This window comes from Dicentrarchus labrax, unplaced genomic scaffold, assembly GCF_905237075.1.
Source record: "Dicentrarchus labrax unplaced genomic scaffold, dlabrax2021, whole genome shotgun sequence".
NCBI lineage: Eukaryota > Metazoa > Chordata > Actinopteri > Moronidae > Dicentrarchus > Dicentrarchus labrax.
This window is the reverse complement of record NW_026136702.1, coordinates 13,271,977-13,297,812: the sequence shown is the minus strand read 5'-3', so window position 1 is coordinate 13,297,812 and position 25,836 is coordinate 13,271,977. Positions and strand designations below refer to the sequence as shown.

General features: G+C 40.4%; 1 protein-coding gene across 2 annotated transcripts in view; it reads right to left on the bottom strand.

Annotated features, from left to right (window-relative positions):
- Positions 1-347: 347 nt before the first annotated feature.
- The window catches only part of sh3pxd2ab (SH3 and PX domains 2Ab), a 51,167-nt gene continuing 25,678 nt past the window's right edge, over positions 348-25,836 (bottom strand). The window contains exons 7-14 of one of the 2 annotated variants that reach the window (XM_051375534.1): positions 22,055-22,183; positions 11,329-11,442; positions 8,485-8,568; positions 5,183-5,300; positions 4,754-5,082; positions 4,581-4,630; positions 3,491-3,610; positions 348-3,296 (exon numbers count right to left, since the gene is read on the bottom strand). In XM_051375534.1, the coding sequence (XP_051231494.1) occupies positions 1,368-3,296; positions 3,491-3,610; positions 4,581-4,630; positions 4,754-5,082; positions 5,183-5,300; positions 8,485-8,568; positions 11,329-11,442; positions 22,055-22,183 (2,873 nt within the window). In that variant the 3' untranslated portion in view covers positions 348-1,367. The remainder of the gene's footprint in view (positions 3,297-3,490; positions 3,611-4,580; positions 4,631-4,753; positions 5,083-5,182; positions 5,301-8,484; positions 8,569-11,328; positions 11,443-22,054; positions 22,184-25,836) is intronic. The other variant, XM_051375542.1, reaches the window with a different exon arrangement.

The following is a 25,836-nucleotide window of genomic DNA, read 5'->3' as shown; positions in this document are numbered from 1 at the left end:
TAAACATTTGAAATAAATAGCTAAAAGTAATGGATAAACAGTTATAGTAGTTAGCTAAAAGTAATGAATAAACAGTTGAAATAATCAGCTAAAGCAGCCTAAATTAATAAACATTTGAAATGTCGAGCTTCTGCCAACTTGACAAAAGCAACCTAAACTGAACTGTATCTATATCCCCTTTTATAAAAATGAATATTGTTGAATAACATCTGGTTTATAATCCATTCATAAGGGCACATGAGGAACATGGCGGGTTGTGATGAAGAAGGGGTACTTGAGTTAATCAGGCAACTCGTTGACAGGGCCAACAGCGAATATGAGCGATGAGAATGAAATAAAATTACTAATTATTGTTCAAAAGTGCATTTATTCAATTCATTCTTTTGGCACTTCAGTTATGATCACTGTTCACACAGTTAGCATGAAACAAAAGTGAGCATCCCAGTACTGCTGTCAAATTTACTGCCCAGCAGAAATTCAAACTGTTATCATGATTAATAGAGCAGTTCTTAGAAAATGTTTAAGCAAATGTGATTTTTTTTTTTTAAATCAGTACATTTCTTACAAATATTAATAAAATAAGTAGTAATATGATTTTTAAGGAATGAATAAATATAATTTGTTAGGGAAGTTTTAATTTTGGTTCAAGGGGGGATCATTATCAGGGATTGTTTTTACATTTAATCATAAGAAAATACTGTGATAATCAAAAATGCTCACAAATTGTTTCGTTAGAACAATATTACACAATTAAATGGATAAAATATTTCACATAAAGGCGACATACAGTATAAAGTGATATAAAAAAAAACATGCAAACAGACAGCACCAAGATGAGACTAACAAAAAGCAGCTTTGGCAACAACTGAGATTTTCTTTACCGAAGGAAGGAGAAAAAGGTTCAATTTCAACAGCTCAAGGCATCGTCAGTATAATGAATCATTTCAAACATGCAGTAAGCTTTAAATGCTTAAAAAGTTTTTTTTAAAATTACATTATAAACTTACAAAGAAAGGTTCAAGGAGAGGACACAAAATGACATCTTAGTTCAAGTTAAAGGTAAACACTGATGGATATCATTAAATCATTCTTCCACTCCGGTGTTCTCTTTGGCTGTGTCATAAAGTCCCAATATATTGCTCCTAATGCAACGTCTTAAGCACTGTATCATGTAGACTCATTTTACCAGATGTTTCATTTAATTTCAAAGTCACGATTTGATCTGGCTGCTAATTTTGGCAAAGGTAGCAGGTAAGCTTTCAATCCTTACTTAACGTCTAAGGGTTAGCCTTTTCACAAAATAAATGCATCTGTTTGAGTAGTCTTTACACACATGTTCAGAGTTCTGCCAGCTCCACACATGAGCGCTAGTGCTTTCTCTCGAGGTAATTTGAGGGAACCCATCCCTTCCTTGGTCTGCCATTGTCCAGAATCTTGCAGTACCACCATCCATTGGGGTTTCTGTCCAGGACCTCCAGACTCGTCCCCTCAGGGAATCCCATGGTCTCCTCGTCACCATGGTAATCCGCTATGGAGACATACACCTCTCTGAGGTTGTTATGGATGATGTGGGGCTTGGGTTTCACCGTGGACACAGGGAGGGCATTCTTCTGAGAACTGAGGCCAAGCGATTCAGAGCTACCAGTACCAGATCTGTTCCTGCTGGGTAGTGCTATGTTGTTTGGAGCCAGGCTGCGTGGCACAGTCCCGAAGGAGGCATTGCGTCTCACTGTGGGGCTGGCACGAGGGTGGTCTGTGGAGTTAAGGGACTCGTTTCTCCTGAGAGAGCCGACAGGGCTAGGACCATCCCTGATCGGGCCTGATATGAAGACAGACTGAGGTCTGACAACCTGCTGCTGTTTGGTGCTATTCTGCTTCCGTGAACCGAATAGGCTGGTAGGTTTGCAGAGGCCACCTGGAGGCTTGGAGGGAATGGGTGGGGTGACCTTCTTTAGGTTTTGGTTGATGTTGTTCAATGCCTGCACCCTTTGTTCATTCTTCTCCAGGCTGTTGGACTTGCTGAGGCTTCCCGGTTTCGTCGGGGTGCCATCAGATTCGGACCCTGCCATGTCATCTTGTTGCCTGACGGGCTCCAGGTAATAAGTTGGAGCCCAGCCCTCTGAATTGCCCCAGCGGACATACCACCAACCACTCTCCTGCTTCTCCACCACTTCCACCTCCACTCCAGCAGGGAAGCTGAGCTCAGATTCTTGGACTTTCTCATAGGGATCTGTGGTGCGATACAGGTTGCAGCCTTCTAGGTCAGAGTCTCCACGGCTGCCTTTAGAATAGATGGAAGAGAGATCGGATGTGCTCTGAGAGGAGAAGGAGTCCTCTGAAGAGATGACTGAAGCTGTCTCAGAGTCCTCGCCTTTAGTTTTGGTGCCGTTCTTCAGCTGCCCTGTTGGCCGCAGCTGTCTTCTCAAGGTGCTGATGTCCATCTTCTCTGCACTGGATGCCTTGGCTAGTTGTGGTTTAGGCCTTACCACTGGCTTTAGTTTGGAGGAAGACTTGGAAAAACAGGATGCCTTGCTTTCCTCTTGGTCTTTCTTAGTTCTGGACAAATCTGGGGTGGAGTCGGTGGAGGCAGATTTTGGACTGGATGCCTCCTCAGCTTTGTTTGAAAATGGGCTCCCATTCAAGTCGATCTTGAACTTGTTACCTGCAGGTCTCCAACCACCTGATGTTGGGTTTGCAGTCTTGCCGGTTTCTGACAAGACACTTGTCTTGGAGGAATTCGAGTCCCTGCTGCACTGCCTCTCTGGTGTGTCCCTGAAGAGCCGGAAGCCATCATTCTCATAGATACACTCTTCCTCTCCTTCCACCTCCACCTCAGCCTCGTGGCCATCTTCAAATGACTCGCCCATCTTGAAGGAGGCACTGTGGAGTGACGAAGCTGGAGACGGCTTGGAGGACAGGTGGGATCCCTTCTCGGAGGAAGTGTCCTCATTCTTGACATCCACCAAGGAACCTTCTCCCCTCAGAAACTCAAACTCAGACTCCAGGTCCAGATCACCAATGGCAGGGACATCATATTCTGGTTCTTCATACACTGGCCTCCCAGGTGACACAGGGGACTCTGGAGCTTCAGACCCGGGGCTGCTGGGAGGTGCAGTCTCCACTGAGTCTTGTTTTTTGACAGGCGGAGCTGGGGGTGGAACTTTTGGGCGGCACAGAGTGCTTGTTCTACGATTCAGGTTGGGCTTCTTACGTTTGTCAATGTAAGAGCAGGGAGCCCAGCCCTCTTTCTCTCCTATCTGGACATACCACCAACCACCAGAGTTCTTCTCAATGACCTAAAATACATGTTCAAAGAAAGTTTAGTCTTTATATGAAGGTTTTTATACAATTTAATTTGATTTAGATTTTCCCTTTGGAGATGGTAGAGTTGTTACTGAGGTATGATGAATTAATTGATAAAGAAGGAGATATCTGGTTGGTACCAAAGTTTAAGATTGTCTTAAGTTTCACCTTGAAAAAGAATGCTTACCTCTGCTTTCTGTCCTCCATTGAAAGTGATACCATCAGATATACAGGACTGGAAATCTGCAATGGTGTAATACTCTGCTTCAACTGTAGGGGGCTCTGGTGGGGAGGGCAACTGAAATCCCTATGCATAAATGAAATTGGCATTGTTAGACCAGTGGTGGAAGGTACCTCATGGGCACTCAAGTTCAATTTCATGCTATTTTCATGATATTTCATTACATTTATCGGACAATTTCTTTTTCAGATCAAGATTTTACATTAAAACCTATGATAATGTGTCTGTTTGGGGCCCCCTCAAATTTCAGATGAGGACATTTATCAGTTCTTAGCATGTCCAGACTTTACCAAGCTTCTGGTTTCATTAAATAATTGTTCAAGGATTTATTAGGTAAGATTATTTATTATTTCACAAAAAAGCATAGATAAGGAAAACAAGTGCAAAAAAAGGAGGGGGCTGACCCCTAGATTGGGAACCAATGGACTGAAATACCTAAATTTATTTAAAAAAAAGCAAAGTAAAAGTAGTACAAACTAGCTCCACCTCGACCAACTACAGCAGTAAAATGCTGCTTTACACACTGATGCATCGGTATTAATCTAATATAGTCATGTAAAAATTTAGCAGGAGCCATGTTTTTGTTACCTTAACTTCTGTACTTCTGCTACTAATATTTCTCTCAGGATTCTGAATGTACTTGTACTGAAATATTCTTTCACTAATGTATTGGTACTTTTACTTACAGCATCTGGACACTTCTTTCACTACTGCTTATTATTTATTATTGTTTGTTGCTAATTATTTGTACAAAGGAAAAGCCATCTGTCATGTTAATGACCATTAAATAGAGAGCAATTCCATACAGCGATTATGCCTTTGACGTATCCACTTTCCATTATAGATTTGTCTTGTTTGTTTGTTCTTCAACAGAGAACAAAAGTTAAGACCACATTGCCATTTAAAATTGTTCAAAAGGGCTATAGATCCATTAGTACCTATAAACAGTTTTTCAAGCTCCATGATCTTCAACAAGTAAAAACGAGATGAATGTCTAGAGGGATAGATGGATGACTAAAATATCAAACATTCTCACCAAGGTTGCGTCTCTTCGAGGAGGAGGTTTTTGCCTGAGAACTGGGGAACCTGTGAAACATTTGCAAAGAAAAAACATTGTTAAGAAAACACATAATAAGCCTCAAGAGATTTAAGAATGATTAGTAATCTATGTGTGACGTAAATTCCAACATTCACAGTGAGATGACTAACCAATTTCCACCCGATGAGGGGCGATGCGGGCTACAGCTGGTGAGGCAGGTTCTGCTTTATTTTTTCCATCCTGTGGGGTATTGACAGGGCTGGAGTCAGCACAAGGAATTGGCAAGCTGATCTCCTTCCTGGCCACCTGGGGGCTCTCTGGGACACCTTCGGTCTGCACATCTTTCTCACTCAAGGCTTTCTTGTTAAGCAGGTTACTGATCTCCATGATGTTTCCAATGATCTCCACTGGGCCTGTCACTGTCTTCTTCCGGGGAGAGAGGTCATCCTTCATCTTCTTCAGGTAAGAAGCTGGAGCCCAGCCCTCCTTATCTTGGTACCTGTAAAGTAAGTTGGAAGAGAAAAAAGATTAAAAAAAAAAAAAATCTTTTTGTTATGAAAGAGGTAACAAATGTCTGAAGCAAGTGTGCAGAGGTTTACCTGATAAACCACCAGCCTTCCAAGTTCTTCTGAATCACCTCAACAATGGCTCCTTTTTCAAAAGCAATCTCATCCTTACCCTGGCTGGTGTAGGGCTGCACTGTTACGTACTTCTCTTCTGCCAAAGCCAAAGCAAAGAACGACAACAACGCTAAGATTTTGAGGGCTGTGAGATCTCTGAAAACAATATAATCATTTGAAAAAAAAAGAAAAAGAGGCTGTATATTCTATAAATATTTTCTATAGGCTTTATATATTTATATGATCAAACTGCATTAATAAGAATAAGATAATAATTAGAAATGCATTATGCATACAGCAAAATATTATTGCATTGGAAATGCTTTCTGGAAATTGGTTCAGCTGCTAAATGTGCTGTATGTGTTAAAATGTTGACATCTGTCAATATTTCTTTTATGAAACTGAGAGGAACTTTATAATGCAGAGAATAACTATAGGAAAAAATATTTTGCCAATATAGCAGAATGTATTTCTCAGAGGTTATTCGTATAGTGTGATGTACTGTCTAGATCATTGTTTTGCAATATATCCCATAGAGAAAAATATAATGTAGAGTTAGCATCATTATTATTATCACTGTAATGTATTATGAACTACCATCTGATTATAAGGAGTACTGGGGTTAAAGGATAGGTTCACAGTCTGTCTTAAAATAAGACTCAGATGCCCATGTGTACATTAAAAGCACTGTTGGTCACTAATTGTTCTTTCTGTCTGTACTGTCCTCAAAGAGATCCCCTCTTAAACCGAGTTCAATATAAGACAATTACGGCCAAAGCTAATACAAGGTATCACTTGTAGTAAGAGTATCTTCCAATATTAAAGTGTTTCATTCCTTCTTGTTGTTACTGTCACTCCACCACGGCTCAGTAAGGAAACACTATGAAGCATAACATGCAAATTTGGCACAGAAAAGACCCACTTGATTTGACTGCTTCACACTGCTTTAACCTCATTTTTGCATTAAATGAAGACTGTGGATTTTGTCACCCAGCAATGTCTTTGCGGCCAGTGTAGATAGGTGCAAAAACAATGACTAACAGCACTTTCAGTGTACATATCGGCAGGTGACCAACACATAATGGACACATTTTCTAGAAGGATCGTGAACCTTGCAACTGAACAACCAGTAACCACTAGAGTTCTGGTGGTAGACAACCCTGCAAATCGAGTGACAATGCAAATTGTTGCATGTTCTTGTTGCAAACATGAACTGGAGTGCAATCTTCACAGAAAATACCAATATAAAAAAACCCACAACTTCTGAAAGATCCTGGGTGGAGAGGCATGGCAACGCAGACTGTATAGCCTTCCAAGGGAATTGGAGGTGAGTGAATTAATGAAGCTAACTTCAGGTAAAGCTGTTTACTTACAGGTATGTCAACCTCAGGCGACACACAAATTACATAATTGGCCGCCACCGCCAGTCACAAATATTTAAAAAAAATCTTTATTACTGCCGCCAATGATCTGAATACTTGAGATTAGAATGGTTTCATATCACGCAATACATGATTTAATCTGCTGACTGTCAACAACTGGAACCGACCTGGTCCAACTTGGTCATGATGCCCAAATTAATTCATAATCGGCTCATCAGACATAATCTGTGTTCCTGCCTTACGGCACCAACCATCAACATCCCCCATTTGAGCCAGCCTCCTTCTCTCTCTCTCTCTCTCTCTCTCTCTCTCTCTCTCTCTCTCTCCTCATTTCCTATCAACTCTCTGCTATCAGCTCTCCATAAATACAACTAGTATTAGTGCGTATTCCTCCAAATATGATCAAATGTAGTGCCCCAAAAATATCAACCACTTTAGAATAATTAAATTCACTGCTATCCATAAAGGGTATTGACCAAGAGGAACAACAGCACATGGGGGGAGGTAGTGTCCTTGGCCCTGTGACAGTGATCATCTCCTAACTCAGCACATAATAGAGAGCAGAGGCTCCGTGCTGATTTATGCATCCCCATGAGGCCAAGGGGCAGAGCAAAGACATCATTTCCTGTCATTATAGCAATTCCTGTCTAAACACAGACAGCACAGGAAGTGTGTTCAAAAAGGAGAGGAGCACATAAAAAGCACTGTGTACAGTTGGTACACAGGAATCAACATTCTGGTGACAAATTTTTCCGTTTTCCTTTTCTCCACCCGTTTCCAAGGTTGTGTAGGAGCTTAAATGGGTGTGGGATAGTAATTCCCTTTACTTGCTGAAACTACAGCGGGCTCCACGGGTAAAGATATTTCTGTATGCTTTATTTTCCTTTCGCCTGGTTCTTCCGGCCTCTTTGTGTCGGGGCTGGTAAACCGTTTTCCTCTCACCAACCTCTTTCAAACAATATCCAGCAGTGCAATGAAGGGAAACTCTGAATCAGATGTTATGTTAACCACAACATGCATCGCCTGCATCAGTGTTATAAATTATTCTTGTGGAGTCAGCAAAATATCAATCTTTTTTTTTTTCAAAGCAGGATTTCAGTCATAGGGTGGAAACAACTCTCTCTCCACTCAAGAGAGCAGCGTCCACTGCCAAGCGCAAAGTTTGGGCTGAACTCAATAGCCTATCCTCACTCCGCTGTCAGCAATCCAAATGCATCTCCTGTGAAAAAAAAAAAAAGAAACCCCTTGGCCTTCGTAAGAAGAACATGTGCAGGTTTGTGATTGAGAATGTGATTTTTTTTGCTAAAAAAGGGAGAAATTAATAAGACTCTCATATCTGACAATATTGGTTGCTATCTCTATCTAAGCAGGCTGAATGTCTGTTCCTACCACACTTTGGTAAAACTCATTAGAAAACTACATACACGCTTCATTTGCTCATAAAAAAGCAAAATATGGCTCTAAAATGCAGCATGAGGCATTCCAAAGTCTATTACGCAACTACTTTCAGATGAGCAGGTCGTTTTTTCTGTAATTCTGGCAAGATTGGTTTTGGCACACGGTGTTTAATTATAATGAAAACGCTTACATGGAGCAATTTTGTAACATAATTTGAGCTTAGCATCAATAATTGGTGTATATAAAAGTTGCTGATTTCACCTTTGCTTTCCAGGCTCATTTCATATTAACATCAGTTAGTAGTTAGTTGTGGTGGAGGATTGTGGCTCATGATAAATGCATTTGCTGGAAGACAACACAAGATGAAAGAACAAATGTGCGTGTGGAGAGGGACGAGTTGAGCCATGAGATAAGAGACAATAAGAAAGATGGGGTGAGGAGAACAATAACAAAAGGGAGGGAGGGAGGGAGGGAGGTGATGCAGCATCTGTCTCAGTTCACCTCGGCTCTGCTGCCTGCTGATGACACCCCCCAACGTCCATCTCCGGTCCAGCCTCTTCAGATGAGCCTTATGTCGCTTAGTAACTGACAGACACACGTGGTGACCAGACGGCAAACAAACAAACATGGGAGACATGAAGAGCAAGCACAAATGTTACACAAACACACAGCACACGAATGACATGGATCGAACCAAGAGAGCCCCATTATTAGCTACATGGAGGACATAGAAACAAAACACGGTGGACAATTAGAATGGATGGAGGTTACAGAGGAAGTGTTAAACCAGGACATCTTCTCTGTGGCCTGTAATTAGGATGTTGTTAGCATGGTTTTCCCATCCTGTTGTGTTAGAGCATCTGGGACACACATTGCTGCAGCAAGGAATGCCATCCAATTAATAGAGCAGCTGACAGTGCCGCTGGTTGGAGTTGTCAAAAAGTCCTTCCTTGGTGCCTTTTGTAGGTAAAACAGTGGAGATGGAAAGGACTTGTGCCAACTGCCAGATGTGTGTTACATGTCACTATGACAGAAGAAGTAGCTCCTGTAAATGATATTATGCAGGAAAAATAAAATGCTTTTCATCACTAAATACTCCTGTTTATTTACAGTTATGGGAATATCGGACAGAAACTGACAGACAGTTTAATCAATAACTCCAGGCAGTTGTTCATGTCATCAAGCTAAATATTCATACCACATGCTACTATTTCTAAACCCAAGAAATCTGAGACCGATACCACTCTCTGTAAATACGAAGCTAATGTGAATCGTCTGTTAATTTAGCAGAAAGATTGGAAGCAGGGCGAAACGGGTAGCCTGGCTCCGTCCAAAGGCCACTAAAGATCTCAAATTAACACGTTATATCTCGTTTGTTCAATTCATACAATAACCAGCGTGTAAAAATGACAATTCACCATTTTATGCTGGTTATGTATCAGATAATTTCTTTCCTGGCAGTTACCAGGCAACTAGCAGAAATTTCAGGAAGTTACCAGTCCCAGCCAAACAATTTAGACATAACGTGTCAATTTGAGCTTTAGAGTGGCTCGTAGGTGGATTTTGTAACTGTTGGACAGAGCCAGGCTACTTGTTTGCCCTTCTTTTTTCCAGTCTTTACGCTTGGCTAAGCTAACTGGCTGCTCAGTAGTTTCAAATTAACCATACAGACATTAGTGTGGTATCAATCTCCACATCTAACTCTCTGCCAGGAAGTGATTAAACATGTTTCCCAAAATGTCTACCTATTCCTTTAAGCAATAAAAGTGTATTTTTTTCTAAAAACAAGGAAGAGGGGGGTGTGTATACTTTGATCAGTGGGTAAGCTGTCTAAGCAGTCTGATCTCTCTCTTTTGAAAGAATTCCAAATCATTTTGTTTCAGAAATACATGCTTTTTTTCTGTGACAATGCGGTGGTACAGAGTGCTGAAGACCACACGACTGACAAAGAGATGCTTTATGAGTTTCGTGCCATTCCCATGACTGACTAGACACATAAACACTAATTACACTGACAGATTGTCCTTCGCGAAAACCCCCTGGCAGCAAACTCCAGCTATCTCTGACAGAGCAGAGAGGAGTGTTGGGTGTAGAGGTTTGCGTTTAGGTTAGTGTGTGGTCATATACTTGTGGTATGCACACATGTCAAAATCTTCCGTTGATAAATGTGTGTTCTGTAAATCCCAATGGAAAAAAGGGCATTTTTACATATTAAACACATTGTGAAACAGTAACACTGTTTAGCTTCATGTATTCTCTCTCTCCCTTCATCCTTGAGTCATAAGATATACAACACCGAGGGGATCCAGGGTCCCATTGTTACAGAGTACAACAATTGTACAGCAAAAGATGTTTTGGCCAGAGTGCTGGAAAATCTTGATGTTTGTTTGGAAGTGTAATACGCAACCTAATTATTTCCGTGCCTCCAGTTTGTTGGGTTTTCTCTAACACAATGCTACATAACTCTTTACATATAAGCTGCCGTTGTTGCACTACCTGTCATCAAAGCCTGAGTATGTGACTCTAATTGAGCTCTACTGCTCTTAAAATGTTCTCTCCACCAATATTGAAAATGCTTGAAGAGTGAGACAGCTTAAGCTGCTTTTCGATGTCTTGATAACCGTATCTGACAGGGCCATCAAATGATTGGATGATTGGACGTCGTCTTCAGCTTGTGTCTGCATTACATTCTGGAAAACCGAACTCTGCATAGGTGTGTTTCTTATCAGGGTTTTGGATGCCTCTCTGACTCCAGTAAGCTCACCAAATTTCAAATTAACACTTGTCTACCGTGCTGTAACTTATCAGCAACCCACAATGATGAGCAGACATTGCATGAAATAGTATAATTCATGTCAGAGCTTGCTCTAATTAACAATAACCATGATTTAAAGAGCATGACGCATGAGATACTCTCCTGTTTTCTTGCTTACTGCTGATGGAAACACATGCCTCTTTCATGAACTCACTCCACGGAGGTCACATCATGTAATATTGCACTGCATCTCTACTGTACAGTGCATTACTGTACAGCAAATCACTTCTGTGGTTGTGGTCTCTCCTGGCACTCCTCCTTGCTGTTTACCCAGGTCTGAATCTAAACTCTGTTCAAGCGTGCTTATGATGGCAGGCAGACAGAAAGAGGTGTTCACAGTAGCCAGGCACCAGCCGTTAGCGTAGGCCAGCAGTGGTGAAGTAGGGGCGAGTGTTCTCCATTTTGTCACTGATCAAAGATTGAGGATTGAGGGCAAAGGGGGTATCTGTGTGTGGGTATATGACAGTGTGTGTGAGGTGTTTGAGAGTGTGCGTGGGTGGGCAGTGACAGAAGAGTGTGTAGTAACTTACCTTCCCCAGCTTTAGAGGCACCCAGCTCCAAGTCATCTCGTGTGCCACTGTGAGAATTGAGATAGGTAGCAGGGACCCAACCCTGCTCCTCTGCAGTGCTGATAAACCACCAACCTGTGGAAACATACAGAGGCTGAAAATCCCCAGGACTATGCAGGATGTTTAACAAACATTTCATGCAATGCATTTCATAGCAAGATACAGTACGTATAGCCAAGACTTTGAGTGCAAGGAAATACAGTAAAATGTCTTGGAGGTCTGGAAGATTTGTTGAAATTTTGCAGATGAATTGGGGCTGTGATAAGATTCCCGCCCCAAAAAGTACACATCATAAATCTCAACAAAGAAAATCAACACAGATGATGAATCATAGGGATGAGTTACAAATGAACATGGACATGAGGAACTTAATTGTGTTGCCAAAAGAATCTATAACTACATTCAGGGCCAAGAACATCAGAGGGAACACCGCCTGGCTGTATCTTGACTCGTGACGAAATCTTGTTCAACCTGTGTTTCATCAGGATCAATTATGATTTCAGTGGGCAGGACATTGCTGAAATGGTGTTACAAGCCAAAATATCCATTTGCAATGTTGTAGCTGATTAGACTTGCTCCTCTGGGTTCCTCAGACAACTGCTTTATGACAAATGCCTCAGCTGGAAAGGTGCATATACAAAATAATGTTTCACTTTAAACAAATCTGATCCCAATAAAGCCAGTGGAGTACAGGGATCCATTGTGTTAGATAAGGTGTAATGATGCAAAGTACATATGTACACTAATCATAACATTTGAACTGCTAAATGCTAAATCACTTCCACACAAAGTTCCCCGCACATTTGTTAGACGGTGTCAGCTCTCAACGGGAGACCAAAGTGACAAAGCTGGCACAAAAACTGACCTATGGTATGCCACACATATGCTATTTGTTGTGGTAACGGGAATACAATATGGCTGACAGCTGTCTGGACAACCTATAAAGAGGATAGGAGTGTTCCATCAAACTTTCACAGCTGGTCCGAACATCCAGTTTTTCCTACAGAAATGGTGTGTTATGACGTAGTTTTCGTCAGTTAATAAAAAGAAGAATGTAGTATGACAGACAGGAACACAAAGAGGATGTATTGTATTAATTATATGGTAAAGGTAAATCATAGGACACTAATATAGAAATAACAGCTAAAAGAATTGTAGACCCCAGAATTAAAGCAATCACAATTAACCTGCATGTAGTGAAGTATGAAATATGTAATTATGCCCTTCTGTAGTCATGCATCACGAGTAGACAGGCAACAATTTAAAGGTCGCTATAGATTAGAAGAGGTCATTACTGGTGTTTGAGCTAGACAGTGCTGCTCACTGTCTTTAGCTAAGACTCCCTCAAAAAAAATATTTTTAATCTACATTTCCTGGTTAAATAAAGTGTGAAGAGTGTTGAAGAGTCCATTATGTTGGATCTGCTATATGTGGAGAAATTATTTTGTAAGGTTGGAGAGAAAAACACACAATTTCACACCTGCTGGATGATTACACCTTACAGTATCTCTCAGAGTGGCTATACAAACCTTATACAAAATATATATATAATATATACAAAAGCATGTTGAAGAGTTGTTCAGTTTTGGCAAAGACATCATGGCTTTCACAGCAATTTATTTCTGCAAGGATGCCCGTAGGATTTGGTATCAGGTCCCTTTCTCAGGCAGTTCCATACAATAAATATGGTTATAAAAAAACTAATAATTCTAATTTATATTTAATAATCCCAAATTCTGATGACTAACATTGTTCCTTAGCCATACGCCTATCTGTCCATCAAATGTAGCTGGAGCACTAAAAGATATCCTGATGACAGACTAAATGCATGACTTTCTCAGAACAGGAAATAACAGAAAATCTTTCCAGGCCTTTTTTATATAACACATGCAATCTCTGTGATTCATGTGAAGGATGATTTATGTATCTGATGAACCTGCTAAGCTACACAAGAAGAAAACACCATCAGCCGTACAGTTAGGTTATTTTGCATAGAGTTAGGGTGGGTCCGGATAGGAGGATGCTGTTAGTGTCTGGCTCTGAGCAACATGCTGGCTAGGGCTCAGGTACGTAACAAGCCGTGTAATGCGCTCAGTCTTTGCACCAAAGCTGTGGCTTGAACAAAACCTCATGCCAATAAATCACACAGAGCAGCAAGTTACAACAAAACAAAATGGTGTCTACAACATTCAGAACCAAAGGACTCAAAATACAGACTTCTTCTCTCCACAGTGGAGTTGAAAGCTTGTGAGAAGATGCAAGCATTGTCAAACATTAATTACATTGACATCTTAATTTTAAAGTTCATTAAACAAACATTTTGCAATACTTCATTAAGTCATTGACAACATTTAAATATATCCTATGTGTCGTGTTTAATGACCAGCAAAGGGCAACATCAACTGCATTACTGGTACATTAAATTAAATTGACCATTATAAAGAAAGGTCAACTTGGCAGGAGTAAAAAGCCCTGCGTCAACTCAATAAAGAAAAAAATCCTTACATTTGCCATTTTCACACTGACATGCAAGCTTACAGAAATGTCATTTTCCCTTCAGCAAACCAACACTTACAGAAACATAAGCAAATATAAGAATAAGGTGTAGCAATGTACTTTAATTGAGAGCACTAGGCTATAAGACACAGCCACTTTAAACGGTCTAAGTAAATATACGCTGTTATTGATGGCTTGGGCTGCCTTGCCTGTATCTTTCACCCATCCTCCCATATGACAGGTGCTTATGCTGAGTTCACTGAACCTTAAAATAAGCAATAAAAGTACTTTTAAAAACGCACACATTACACAAGTGCTGATTTCCTGGCCACTGCAGGTTTATATCAGACAGGCTGCAAATTAGGTGAAATGTAGAGAAAAAAAACAGCTTCTACACGAGAAACCTGTTTCATGTCTTTTATCACGAGTGACTGCAATTCAGCCTAGAAAAAAACAGCTCCATACTTTATATATAAGCAAGACAAAATGACAAAAATCCAACTTTTAATGGACATGAACTTATTATTATGTATAGATTATGTTTAGGGCTTCCGATTTCAAATTAAACCTGCCTATTATTGTCGCACAATTAATCAAAATATTATCGAAATCGCAATATGGCAAGAAGCAGCAAGGTAAAATGTGGGACAAACAGCATTATCATGAAGTACTGTAGTGCTGCACAGACGCCCTGGCCAACAAACCTTGTTCTCCAGATGTAAGATGATGATTTTAATCGTTTTTTCATTGAATATTACATTTGTGATGCAAAAATATAGTTCATCATATTGCAATCGCAATGTCTGTCAAAATAATCGCAATATGACTTTTTAACCACATCCAGCCCTAACTGTTACATATTGTATCTTCTGTTGTGTTAATTCTTCTGGAATATTTCTCCACGAGGGCCGGGAGGGGGATGTGATTCTTAACTTTTGGATAATGTCCACTTCATATTTGACAGGTTTATCATCTGTACATTCTTCATGATGACATAGACCTTAAACTGAGATCATTACAAAAGAAGCTGTTTTGTGGGCCTCCTGCTGCCAAGATTTAAAGTGAAAAACGTTAAAAGTAAAGCTAAGAGAATAGTGAAGAGTGAATGAAATGGCAGATAACTGAAATAAGATCAGAAAAAGAAAGTATTCTCTCTTCCTCGTTTCCGGATGGCAGGGATTATCTGTACAGATGTGGGAGGAACAAAGGTGAAGGAAGCATACCTTACCTCTGGAATTATGTGTGGGGGTGTGTGTTTGAACACACGAGTACACATGTATCTGTGCATTTGTCTGATTTTTGATCCACCAACTGCCTTGAACCCCACAGCAGAGTGTGCAGACACAAAGCTACACCTGTTTCTTTATCTGTGCTTTTTTATGATGTGTAATTTTTTTGATCAGTCAATATCACAACCCGCTTTTCTCCATGTCTCCCTGCCTCCCTATCCACGTAAGGAAAAGTTGAAAACCTTGGAAAGCTGCTGCAGAGTTTCAACCACAAAGGGAAAAAAAGAACACAGCCAATTGCTGACTGGCAATACACTTTGCTTAACATTATTCAATATTACGATTATAGCTACTTAGTCAACATCCTGAGTAGTTTGAGCAGAGTTTAGTTTTGTAACCCCCACTGCTTTGGGGTCAGTGGTAGCATAAGACAATAGCTAAACCCACAACCCTCTGGTGGAGATCTCATATAACACCATCACACCATAGGATCATGACCACAGACATCAACCTCAAATGTCACAGTCTCGGAAAGGAAGAAACCAAATGGTTTGTCTTGACAACGCTGTTGTATTGCACCACATGGACATCGTGGATGTTTTAAGCAGAGCTGAGGGCAAGTTGTAACTAAGTTAATACCTCAGTATCCTGCTGTGAGGTGCAAAACTCTGGTCGTATCAAGTTAAATGCCTGCTTGATTCCATTTATTTCTGTAATAAAAATAAAGAAAATGATGATGTCAGACAAATTTAGACAGCATGAAACATATAGATCCAGATTTAAAGCAAAAACTTGACATTTTGGAAAATACATGTATACTTTTTCTGGTGGGAAGTACGATGATATATAATTCTTCTATTTGTCCGCTGATATAGAATAAAAAAGCTAATTTCCAAAAAGGTGTCAAAATGTTCTTTTAACTAACTATAAGCAAAGCATTTCAAAAACCAATTGATTGTATAATGTAGAAAAATCGGTATTGGTTATGTAAGTTAAATGTTTTGCAGCAATTTGACAAAACCAGATGGAAAAATGCTTCTGAGACCGATATTTCTACAAAGAGCGAGTTAAACATGTAAACAGATACTTTCTCTCAGATGTTTTATGCTGTCCTCATAGTCTCACTTACCCTGTATTCTACCCCTGTGAGTGCAGATACAATGGACAGACATATAGTGAGAAAGAGCAACGTTTCTGAGCTGTATTTGTCTTCATACAGTATCTGCCATCTGGAAACTCTATCAGCTTTAAGACCCATGCTTCATTTTTACTGTAATCAACAACAGACTCTCAGCTGCAACAAGAAACTCGATTTATGCCATTTGGGGTTTTTCCTGAGGTGACTGGATGACCTATAAAACAAAACCGCAATCTACATATACAATCAATCAAGGCTGATACCTAAGCAATGGCATAAATAATGCAGTGTGACATTGCAGTGTTCGTTAATGTCCTACTCATCCCTACAAATGTATCGTTGAGTTCGAAATCAACATTGTTTTGTGCTTTGGAGTAACTCACAAAAGATTTCTACACATCTAACATGAATATGAGAACCACAGATTCAGCAGCACAAGGAGGCTTTTTTTCACGACCTAAAATGATGAGGAATGCAGTGGCTCAGCAGTCCTGCAGATATCTGACACCACTGTTGAGTGGAGCAGGAGAAAACCCCATTCATTTCCAGCTTCTGTATTCATTAACAGTGAATCCAGTATCAAAGCACAAGGGGGAAGGCATCCAGTCCAATACACACACTTCTAGTTTTCATAAAACACTGGGTTTCAATTACCTGGGTGGCTCTGGTACAAGGGGGGAGGCAAAAACGGCACAACACAGCTTTCAAGAGCTGATGTTGACCTAAGGAACAACCTTCTCTCCCTCCCAACATCTGAATGGATCCCCTCATGGTCTGAATGAAGCTATAGCCCACAGCTTGTGTGCTCTCTACTGATTTGGAGACACAGCGGTCCTTGAGTGTCTGAAAGCCCACCCTTCAAAATGCTAGGTTGAAATCAATGGTCAATTCTTCAGTGAGAGAGAAAGGCACCTTTTTGGCTCCACAGACTGATTTCTTAACACCATGATTACCACTATGTATGCTCTTAAATACTGTTATTGCTCCTGTTCTTCATCTCCTCTGCCTGTATCGCTCAGTGACAAGATGCAAGAAAATAAAGCAGTGGACGCCTCTGCTGAATTGCAAGTTAAACATCTCCTATTTAAGTTTCCATATCTTAAAATACAGGACAAATTAATTTCTTGAGATGGTCATTTGTATTTTCTATGGTAAGCTGAAGGAATGTGGAGGATGGGGATTACTATGAGTGGATAATGTGTCTTCCATCTGCTGCTGCAACTTCAGCTTAAAAAAGACATTTAACACTTGGCAAGTTCTCTGCATCATGTCTTTGGTGGTTCATTGACAAGAATTATAGGGTTTTTCCTCTTTTATACAAGGAAACATGTTCTTGCTGAAACTGCACATACCAAATTGGGAAACTGAAGGTTTGAGCTATAGCAGCAGTAGAAGTTTAATGTTGACCTTGCCTTTAATCGTCCTGCATATCAGAGACAGAAAATGTGGAACGACCAGAATACACAATGCTATCACACTGCAAATTCTGCATTTTAATTGCCGTTCTCTCATTAACTAAGTGATTATTATTGAAAGACACCTTTTGGTGCTATTATCGAGGCACAGAGGAAAGTCAGCTGTCATTTCCATAAATTGTAATCTGTGCAGGATGAATATGAGGACCTACGAGCATGTCTCAGGTGAAACAATAAATACTGCAGACTGTAGACTGAGGGCTTCAAGGAGAAGCACACTTTATTACCTTTACCAAGGTTATGTCCCCCATGTTTGTTTTTGTCTGGGCCCGATAGCTCAAAGAAGACTAAGAGTCTACAGCCATGCTAGCAGCTCTGTGAGGCTGTACTTAGACACAGCAGTGCCTCGAATCTAACGTTAAACGCTAACATGGTCACAATGACAATACTAACAAGCTGATGTTTAGCAGGTATAATTTTTAAAAGTAAAGTCAGGGCATAATTAAAGTAATCAGGATACATCATCTGGTCACCATGGATTTCAGAACCCAATTTCATCCAGTAGTTGTTGAGATACTTCAGTCTGGACCAAAATGGCTACACCAAATTGCACTGGCTTATATAATTTTATAGAAAACTTTTACAAGACTCATCCTTTAAAGAGTAAGAGTAAGTCTGTGCTCTCTGAGTAAACTCAGAATCTGCCTCTCAAACATCAAGCTCCTGCTGAGCTGAGCCCTGAGATAATCCCACTTCCAGCCTGAAGACCGAGAGCGGAGACATTATTGTGTTGGTACATTTTTTCCATGTGAAGGTAAAGAACATCCTGCACATCCATCATGCCATGCTGTGGGCCAGACCTGCTTAATCTGCCAGGATTTGACTCCAGCAGTCTCTACGGGCTCTCAGCCAGGGAGCTGAACATCACCTGCAGGATACCTCTGTTTCCTTCCAGCTTTATGGCTCAGGTTTTAAAATGTGTGTGTGTGAGGACAAAAAGGGCACATTTTATACAGCTAAGATGACTGTCATAGTAAGTGACCCTTAAGACTCTTCCGGAAATTTCACTTACTCCACCCTGCTTAAGTAAGCTGGGTGGAGCAGTAGAGATACAATACATACTGTACATGGGTGGTGCCAGGGGGTCCTGGGGGAGTCGGAGGGACTGACGAATGTGAGCTGGTCTCTCCATAACAGACAGGCATTCCTGGAGTTCATTTGGCAAACTGTAATTCATAAAGCCTGATCTGGACTTGGAATCGAGACAAGTTAAACCCTGAATGGTCCACAGAGAGATTTTCTACACAGGAATGGGCACAACACACCAGACGCTGCCCTTGAGGTGTAGGCAAACCAGCTGCAATAAGTACAATATTTCCAGAAGTCACTGCAAATTATTTTTCCCTTCCTACATACTACTCCATTAAAGGGCAAAGTTTAAACCACTGAATACAGAGCAATTGAACTGACCAACAAGGTTGCTACCTTAGCTTTGGTTAACATCTCTCCGATAAAGTGTAAACTGAGGAGGCATCCTGGAGGATCCATTAAGCCATTATAATGAACCAACCTCTCTGAACCACTAACTTTGGCAGGAAATGTCTTTTTCCATTTTCTCCCCGAGTTTCCCCCTGCACTACTCTCTCCTCCTGAGCCAGCATTTCCCCCTGGCAAACTCTCATAAAATAGACAATTAAAATAGCTGCAGATGGGAGTGAGGACAAAATCAATAATTATAAAACCAATTTAGTTATTTTCACTAACTAAAAAGCAACTTCTATAACATTTTCAAATTGCTCCTTTAGATTGGATTTATGTTCATGGGAGTTAGTGAATAGTAACTCATGTGTTTTCATTCCAGAAAAACTACAACAAACCAGAAATCAATATAAACTACTGTACCAACTGAAACAAAGGCCACGACACAAACTGTACAGTCAAGCCAGTGCGATGGAAAATACTGCCTTGGCTCGGGACAGCAAGCTGGAAAAGTGGAGAAAGCTGAGCTCGCTTATAGGTCTGACCTAGATTCACTAGCCCTGTCAAAGGCATATATTATCTAATCCAAGGTAAGGAAAAGTCGATAACTGCACTGGGCAGCAGTCACAGCCACAGTCTATGGTACAGTAGCTTTAACAGCAGGACTTCTGCTGAAGGACTAGGGTGAATGGCAAAGAGCTAAAGTTTTCCATTTCTAGATTTGTTTGATCTACACTTTCACACCTTTGTGTTAAAAAAAACTCATATAAAATTGGTCAGACACACTGATACAAAATTAGATGGCGATATGACAGCATGCAGATATTTTCCACTCAGTGCATTCAGTGACTCTGCAGGGGAACCCATGCTGGTTTAAATCTGCATGGCTTTAAAGGAAAATGTGTGACTATAGCTGGAGGCCCAATAAAAAAAACATACAGCCCTTTGATCATTATAAATGTAATAGACACCTTTTAGTACCTCTAACTCAGCATACTTAGCTCTGTAATACACAGATCAATCTGTCAGTAACCATTAAAGGGTTTGTACTTATCCTGCAAGGGAATGGATGCGAAATCAAATGAGCTCTGAAATCTTCTTAGCACACACCTGGTCTTGTTAGTATTGGCAAAGGGATAGGGGGTGATGTCACCCAGCCAAATGGAGCAGATTTAGTCGACTTCCAATGCAAGAGGTGTTGAGATTTCAGTTAAATGCTAGCTGTGCTGCTGGAAACAGTCTCCATAGCAAGATGTGGGGGAGGGGGGGGTGTATTTATTTCAGATCTCTGTGAAAGTGTCCGTCAGTGTATAATAAAACTGTCAAATAGCCTTAGCATGTGTTTTAAGAAGCCTGGAGTCTACTGTTTTGCTTTCTAGAAACTCACAAATCCAACCAAACCAGAGATTAACGAACAAACTGAACTGAGAACAGCAGCCAAATGTAGCCTGTATCAGAAAAAAGGATGAAACAAAGTGATAATAACGTGGAACTAAGCTTCAGTAGTAACGCCGAAGCCTGGAAATCATAAATGTGCAATGAGACCATTGAAGGTCATGAGTTTCACATTCTGCATGGATCATCAACACACAGATCAACCACTATAACTTTGCACAGTGGTTAGCTGAAATACAAAAGTGGAGAAGGGGCCTCTACTTAAAAGCATAGGACCATGCAGCTCAAGTTCATGCAGGAAAGCTCTCATATAAGGCCCCCGATAAAAGGACTTCAAGGTGTTGGAATATCCGCCTCACTGTGGCTCCCCATTGAGTTGAAATCCTACTGGAGCAGGGAGTGAAAACAAATACATGAACCCGAAGGCAAGACACGTGACACTTCAAAGCAATCCTACTCTACGGACCCTCTTCCTTGAGGCCAGTGTGGCATGGCGTTTCACTCACACCCATCATGAAACCCAAGTCCAATTGCCTTCCTGGTCACTGCTTCCTCCTCCATCTCTCTTTTCCCCGTCCTCCCGCTGAAGAACACATGAGTCCCATTACTGTTTTACTGTCTCAGCACACCATTAAAGCTGAATGTCAGCCCCTTGTACTGGGCCCTTTACCTCTGCGGCCACTCTTATGCTTCATATGGCAAATTCCTTTCAAAATAATAGTGATTTGGGCAGGTGCTTAGACCTGGGTGTCAAACACAGTTGACAGTATTCGTATCAAAGACACATGATTTTATACTCATGATATTAGCTTAGTTGATAATAGCTTTTCTGGGATTCTTGTGTTATAAAATCTACAAAACTATCTAACCAGTTTTCATTTTACTGCATCTGAAACCTAGATATCATATATTTCAGTTAATTCATATACTATTTGAAAAAAATAATAATAATCAAGGTGTTTGTATCTTCTTCCACCCACAATAGATGCAAGTTCCTGGAAGCATTATAGCATACTTTAAGAATATCATGAAGTTGTGCTTTACGTCAGCATGCTACTGACTCATTAACCATTAAATATCGTCAAACTGAATCACATATACCCTAAAACATGATCTTGACTTTGTTTGCAAGCTATTTCCAGAGGTTAAACAGCTGACTAAGGACTCTCTGCAGCTGGCATTTGTAAATCCAGCACGTCTTGCTGGCTTTCCATTAAAGTGAGGTGGAATAATTAATACAAGTCTGGAAGACATTCCTCTTGCTAGAGGCAACATTCTGGCCCACAGCCTAAACCAACAGTGGGAAAAAACAGGGCTGACTGCAGGCCAAAGCGAGCCTCCAGATGGGGCTAAGTAACAGTTAGCAAGCTATGGACAAAGGAGGTGAGAGGGTTGAGTTGGGGAAAAGGGCAGCATGTTTGGGGAACTATGGACTGAATGATGGAAGTCTGTTTTGTGTCTAACATATACAGAAAATGCATGCCGACTATTCTTGCACAACATGTCTTTGTTGTGCATTTGTTTTGATTACTCACCACTCTCGCTCTTTTCAATGACGTCAACCACCTCGCCCGCTTGAAGGCTGATTTCTGCAGGCTCTTGTTTCTCATAATTGGCCACCACCACATACTGTTCCAGGAGCATGGGATCCGAAGCATCCAGACCTGGAGTTGATGGGAAAAAACACGCTGTCAGCCAGCTGCCAGCCATAGGTCCACGAGAACGACTGCTGGGCACTTGTTGTGCCATAGGCCACTTTGTCTGTAGAGCTCAGCCAATCACAATATTCATAGGGCTCAGTGCATCTTCCTGAGAGTCTAGCCATAGAGCTGCATCCCCCTCCAGCCCAACAACGAGGGCAATGGAGATGCTGAAAGTCTAGGAAAAGAATCTCCCTCTAAAAAGTTAAGGATCAAACAGTCAAGTGCAGAAAATCCATTCTGTGTTACTGAAGGGGCCTCATCCTTATTGTCCAACAAAGATGGCCCGGGTCAGTAGATGCAGGTAGGTACATTAACACAGTGGAAAGAGGAGCAGCAACGAGAAAGCAGAGGGAGCTGTAGCAGTGATAGAAAAGTGAGCTAAAGCCAGCTGAGGACAGGACAGTAGAGTGGGAGAAAGAAATGGTTTCCCTTGGAAAATAAACCATCAGCTAAAAAGCCTCCTTCTCCTCAGTTGGGGCTGGAGCTGGAGGAAGAGTAGGGGGTTGTGTACACCAATCATAAGAGTCGGCACTAGAGGCCTTAAATAGAACCAGATGAAGGGGCTGGAGCTGTGCTCAGAGGGATGGCCCTCTGTCTCCATGAAACACTAGAACTCTGACTACGGCGTGCAGCCCAGCCAATGGAAATCTTCCTTTCTGTACTTCACTGAGTTAACCATATAAACACCAGCAGTGACTTAGTTTTTTCGATTTGTGCTTGGTTTCATAACTTGGTCACATCAACTACTTAACAAGAGTTTGGTTCATTCTAACTGACTACAGGAATGTATTTTTAAGACAGAAACATATGATTTTATTTGTAAAAACAAATACAGTTATATAGTTCCCAATATATTACAAACACACACAACCCCACACATTAGCAAAGCTACATTAACTGACTCTGTCTGAAGCCTTAATCATGAAAAATCCTTAAAGCAAGCATAGCTGAAGGAACTAAAGCAGATCTAACAAGCGTCAGCTGGAATCCAGACACAACTCCAGCTGACACTCAGTTCACACATTAACAAGAGATTCTGCTGACCACTGAGTTCAAAGCTTCTAAGAGAAGGGAGCTACTGTCTGCACACTTAAGATTATATCTGTTTACCATAATAGGGTTGCTATAACAGATACACAATGTACTTTTATGGTGTGTTTGAATAACAGCAAAATGTCTACAAACAGTAGAGATCACAATCTCTATTTATGGTCACATTGCTGCTTTTTATTGCCATCAGTTACTGTAGTTAGCGAGAAGAAAAACAGCTCTTGACTCACATAATCAACAAATATCTTCAGGGAAATAATGTCAACAAGATAAAATAACCTCTTTTTTTTATGTGGTAAACACAGTTTCTTGAAAAGGGAACTTTTACTGTCCTGAGCATGGTAATAAGAACAATTCAGTCCAACAGATGGAAGGTTTGAGGATTAGGTAAGGAATGATCAAGACAACTTGGATTAAGTTGCCATTTCCAAGAACTGATCTGGCGAAAGTCCTTCAGACTGAAGATTAACATTTATCTATCTGGATAATATTTTGAATTCAATTCGGGAACTAAATTTGAAATGTCAAGGAGCTCATAACTTACGAAGATGAACTCAGCACCATTAGCATCTGAAGTGCTAAAACTGCCAAAGAGCCTGACACTGAATTACTGTGGTTGGGCTGTGGTTTATGAAGCTTCACGTTATTTGTGCAAGATGTTTTGTCAAACCACAAAGTTGGGTGCAGAAAGACTGGAAAGAACGTATTTAAAGTCTGGGTATTGCCTTCTTGTCCTTCAAAGTATAATATGACAGTAATTACTTTAGTTACAGCAAACAGTAATATTTCTTTTGACACTATTGTTGGACATGTGTGGTTGAGTGGTTTGTTTTAACTCACAGATCAATTAACACCGATCACTAATAATGTAGGCTGAACAAGGATATAAGATGAATGACACAAACATGGTTTGCTGCCACTATTAAACACTTTTTGCCAGTTTTAACTACATTTTCCAACAAATTCTGTATGCAGTACAGAACATGAGTAAATCAAGTTCCCTGTCATCACCTATGGTCTTGGCTTGTCTACATTTACAGAATCATTAGTACTGCAATACCTTTACTGCGTGCAATTTAAATGAGATACTTATTTTTTCATGATCAGCAATCTTCGCAAACTATAACAAGCAGCAAACCTGTGGATTTATTCGGTGCCTTTGCCTATTTAATAATAAATATGGCCTTGAAATTAAATAATGTCCTGTCTGGAAACTACTTTTGAATAAATATGCCATCCTGGACAATGTCTTACTAAAAAAAGAAAGAGGTACACTTAACAATACCATTTCAAGACAGATGGACATAAAACTCATGATCTCATAAAACCATAATCTATGTAAAAATGATGTAAATGGAGGTTTCTAAAACATACAATTAATCACTGCTGTGAGTGAACAGAAAATCTGAGACCTGAGGTGAGTGAATAAAGACTTTGTCAGCAAAGTCAACAGGCCTGAAAAACAAAAGCTAATATTTCAGCCTCATTCAGGAAATGAAATGTTTTGCAACAGCAGGAAGATAGAGCCAGAACAAGGAGAACATGTGTGAGAAAAATGAGGGGAAACAGCCTTGGACAGGATAGTTCTAATTTCAAATGAGTTCTGCGGAACGAGAACAGAGTATAAAAGGAGCTTTATGAATTACTGTGTCCAAATCAAGATTATAATGAAATGCATTAGCCAAGTAAAGCTATGGTACTTCAATCAGTCACTCCCTGAAAAAGGTGATTTCCAACAACTTTTCTGCAGTTGCCAGGGCCACGTGGAAAAGATTGTGTACCTCAGCTAATTTGAAAAAAATTAAGATAACGATTTTATCAAAAGCAAATACAAAATATCCACAAAAAGTGGTCAGATAAAGGTGCATGGAAACTATTAGCAAGCAAGTACAGAAGCTAAAACAGTTAGCTTTATATTGTGGCTAAATGGTTGAAACAGCTAAATTTAGATTAATGGCTAATAATAATGAGTTAATTATACTCAAATGAATATACTTGAAACAAAATCGGTATTATCAATGAAGGGGTACTGGAGTTCATCAGATGTTGTGGGGATTTGTGTTACAAAAGAGGTTGGGAACCATTACAGAGTGTTTGTGTGTGTGTGAGTTTGCATGTGTGTTTAAATGTGTATTATACGTTATGTGTATGCACAACGTAGATCTAAAGTATTTATGAGCTTTGAAAAGTAAAGTATTTTCCTCTTGGCTTCCATCAGATAGCCCTGTTAGCCACTCTCTGTGTTTATATCTCTCCTCACTCAGATTTATACATGTGCTTCCTGCTCCCACCCTTGCACTCCCAGACGTCCTAACTCCATCCAACCTCCACCTCCACCCCCACTCACCCATCATCAGCTCCATCCAAAGATGATGACAGTTTGGAACTGTGCAATAATTCATCACCAAGAGGAGGAAACCAGTTAGTCTAGTCTACCCATTTATACCAAGACATTTTTCTTGAGAGATTTTTCAGGATCAAGCCTTTTGGTTGATAGCATAGTTGGCACAGGCCTTTATGTCTCAGTGCCATATTCTGGACCCTGGGGTGACTTTATGAGAGCA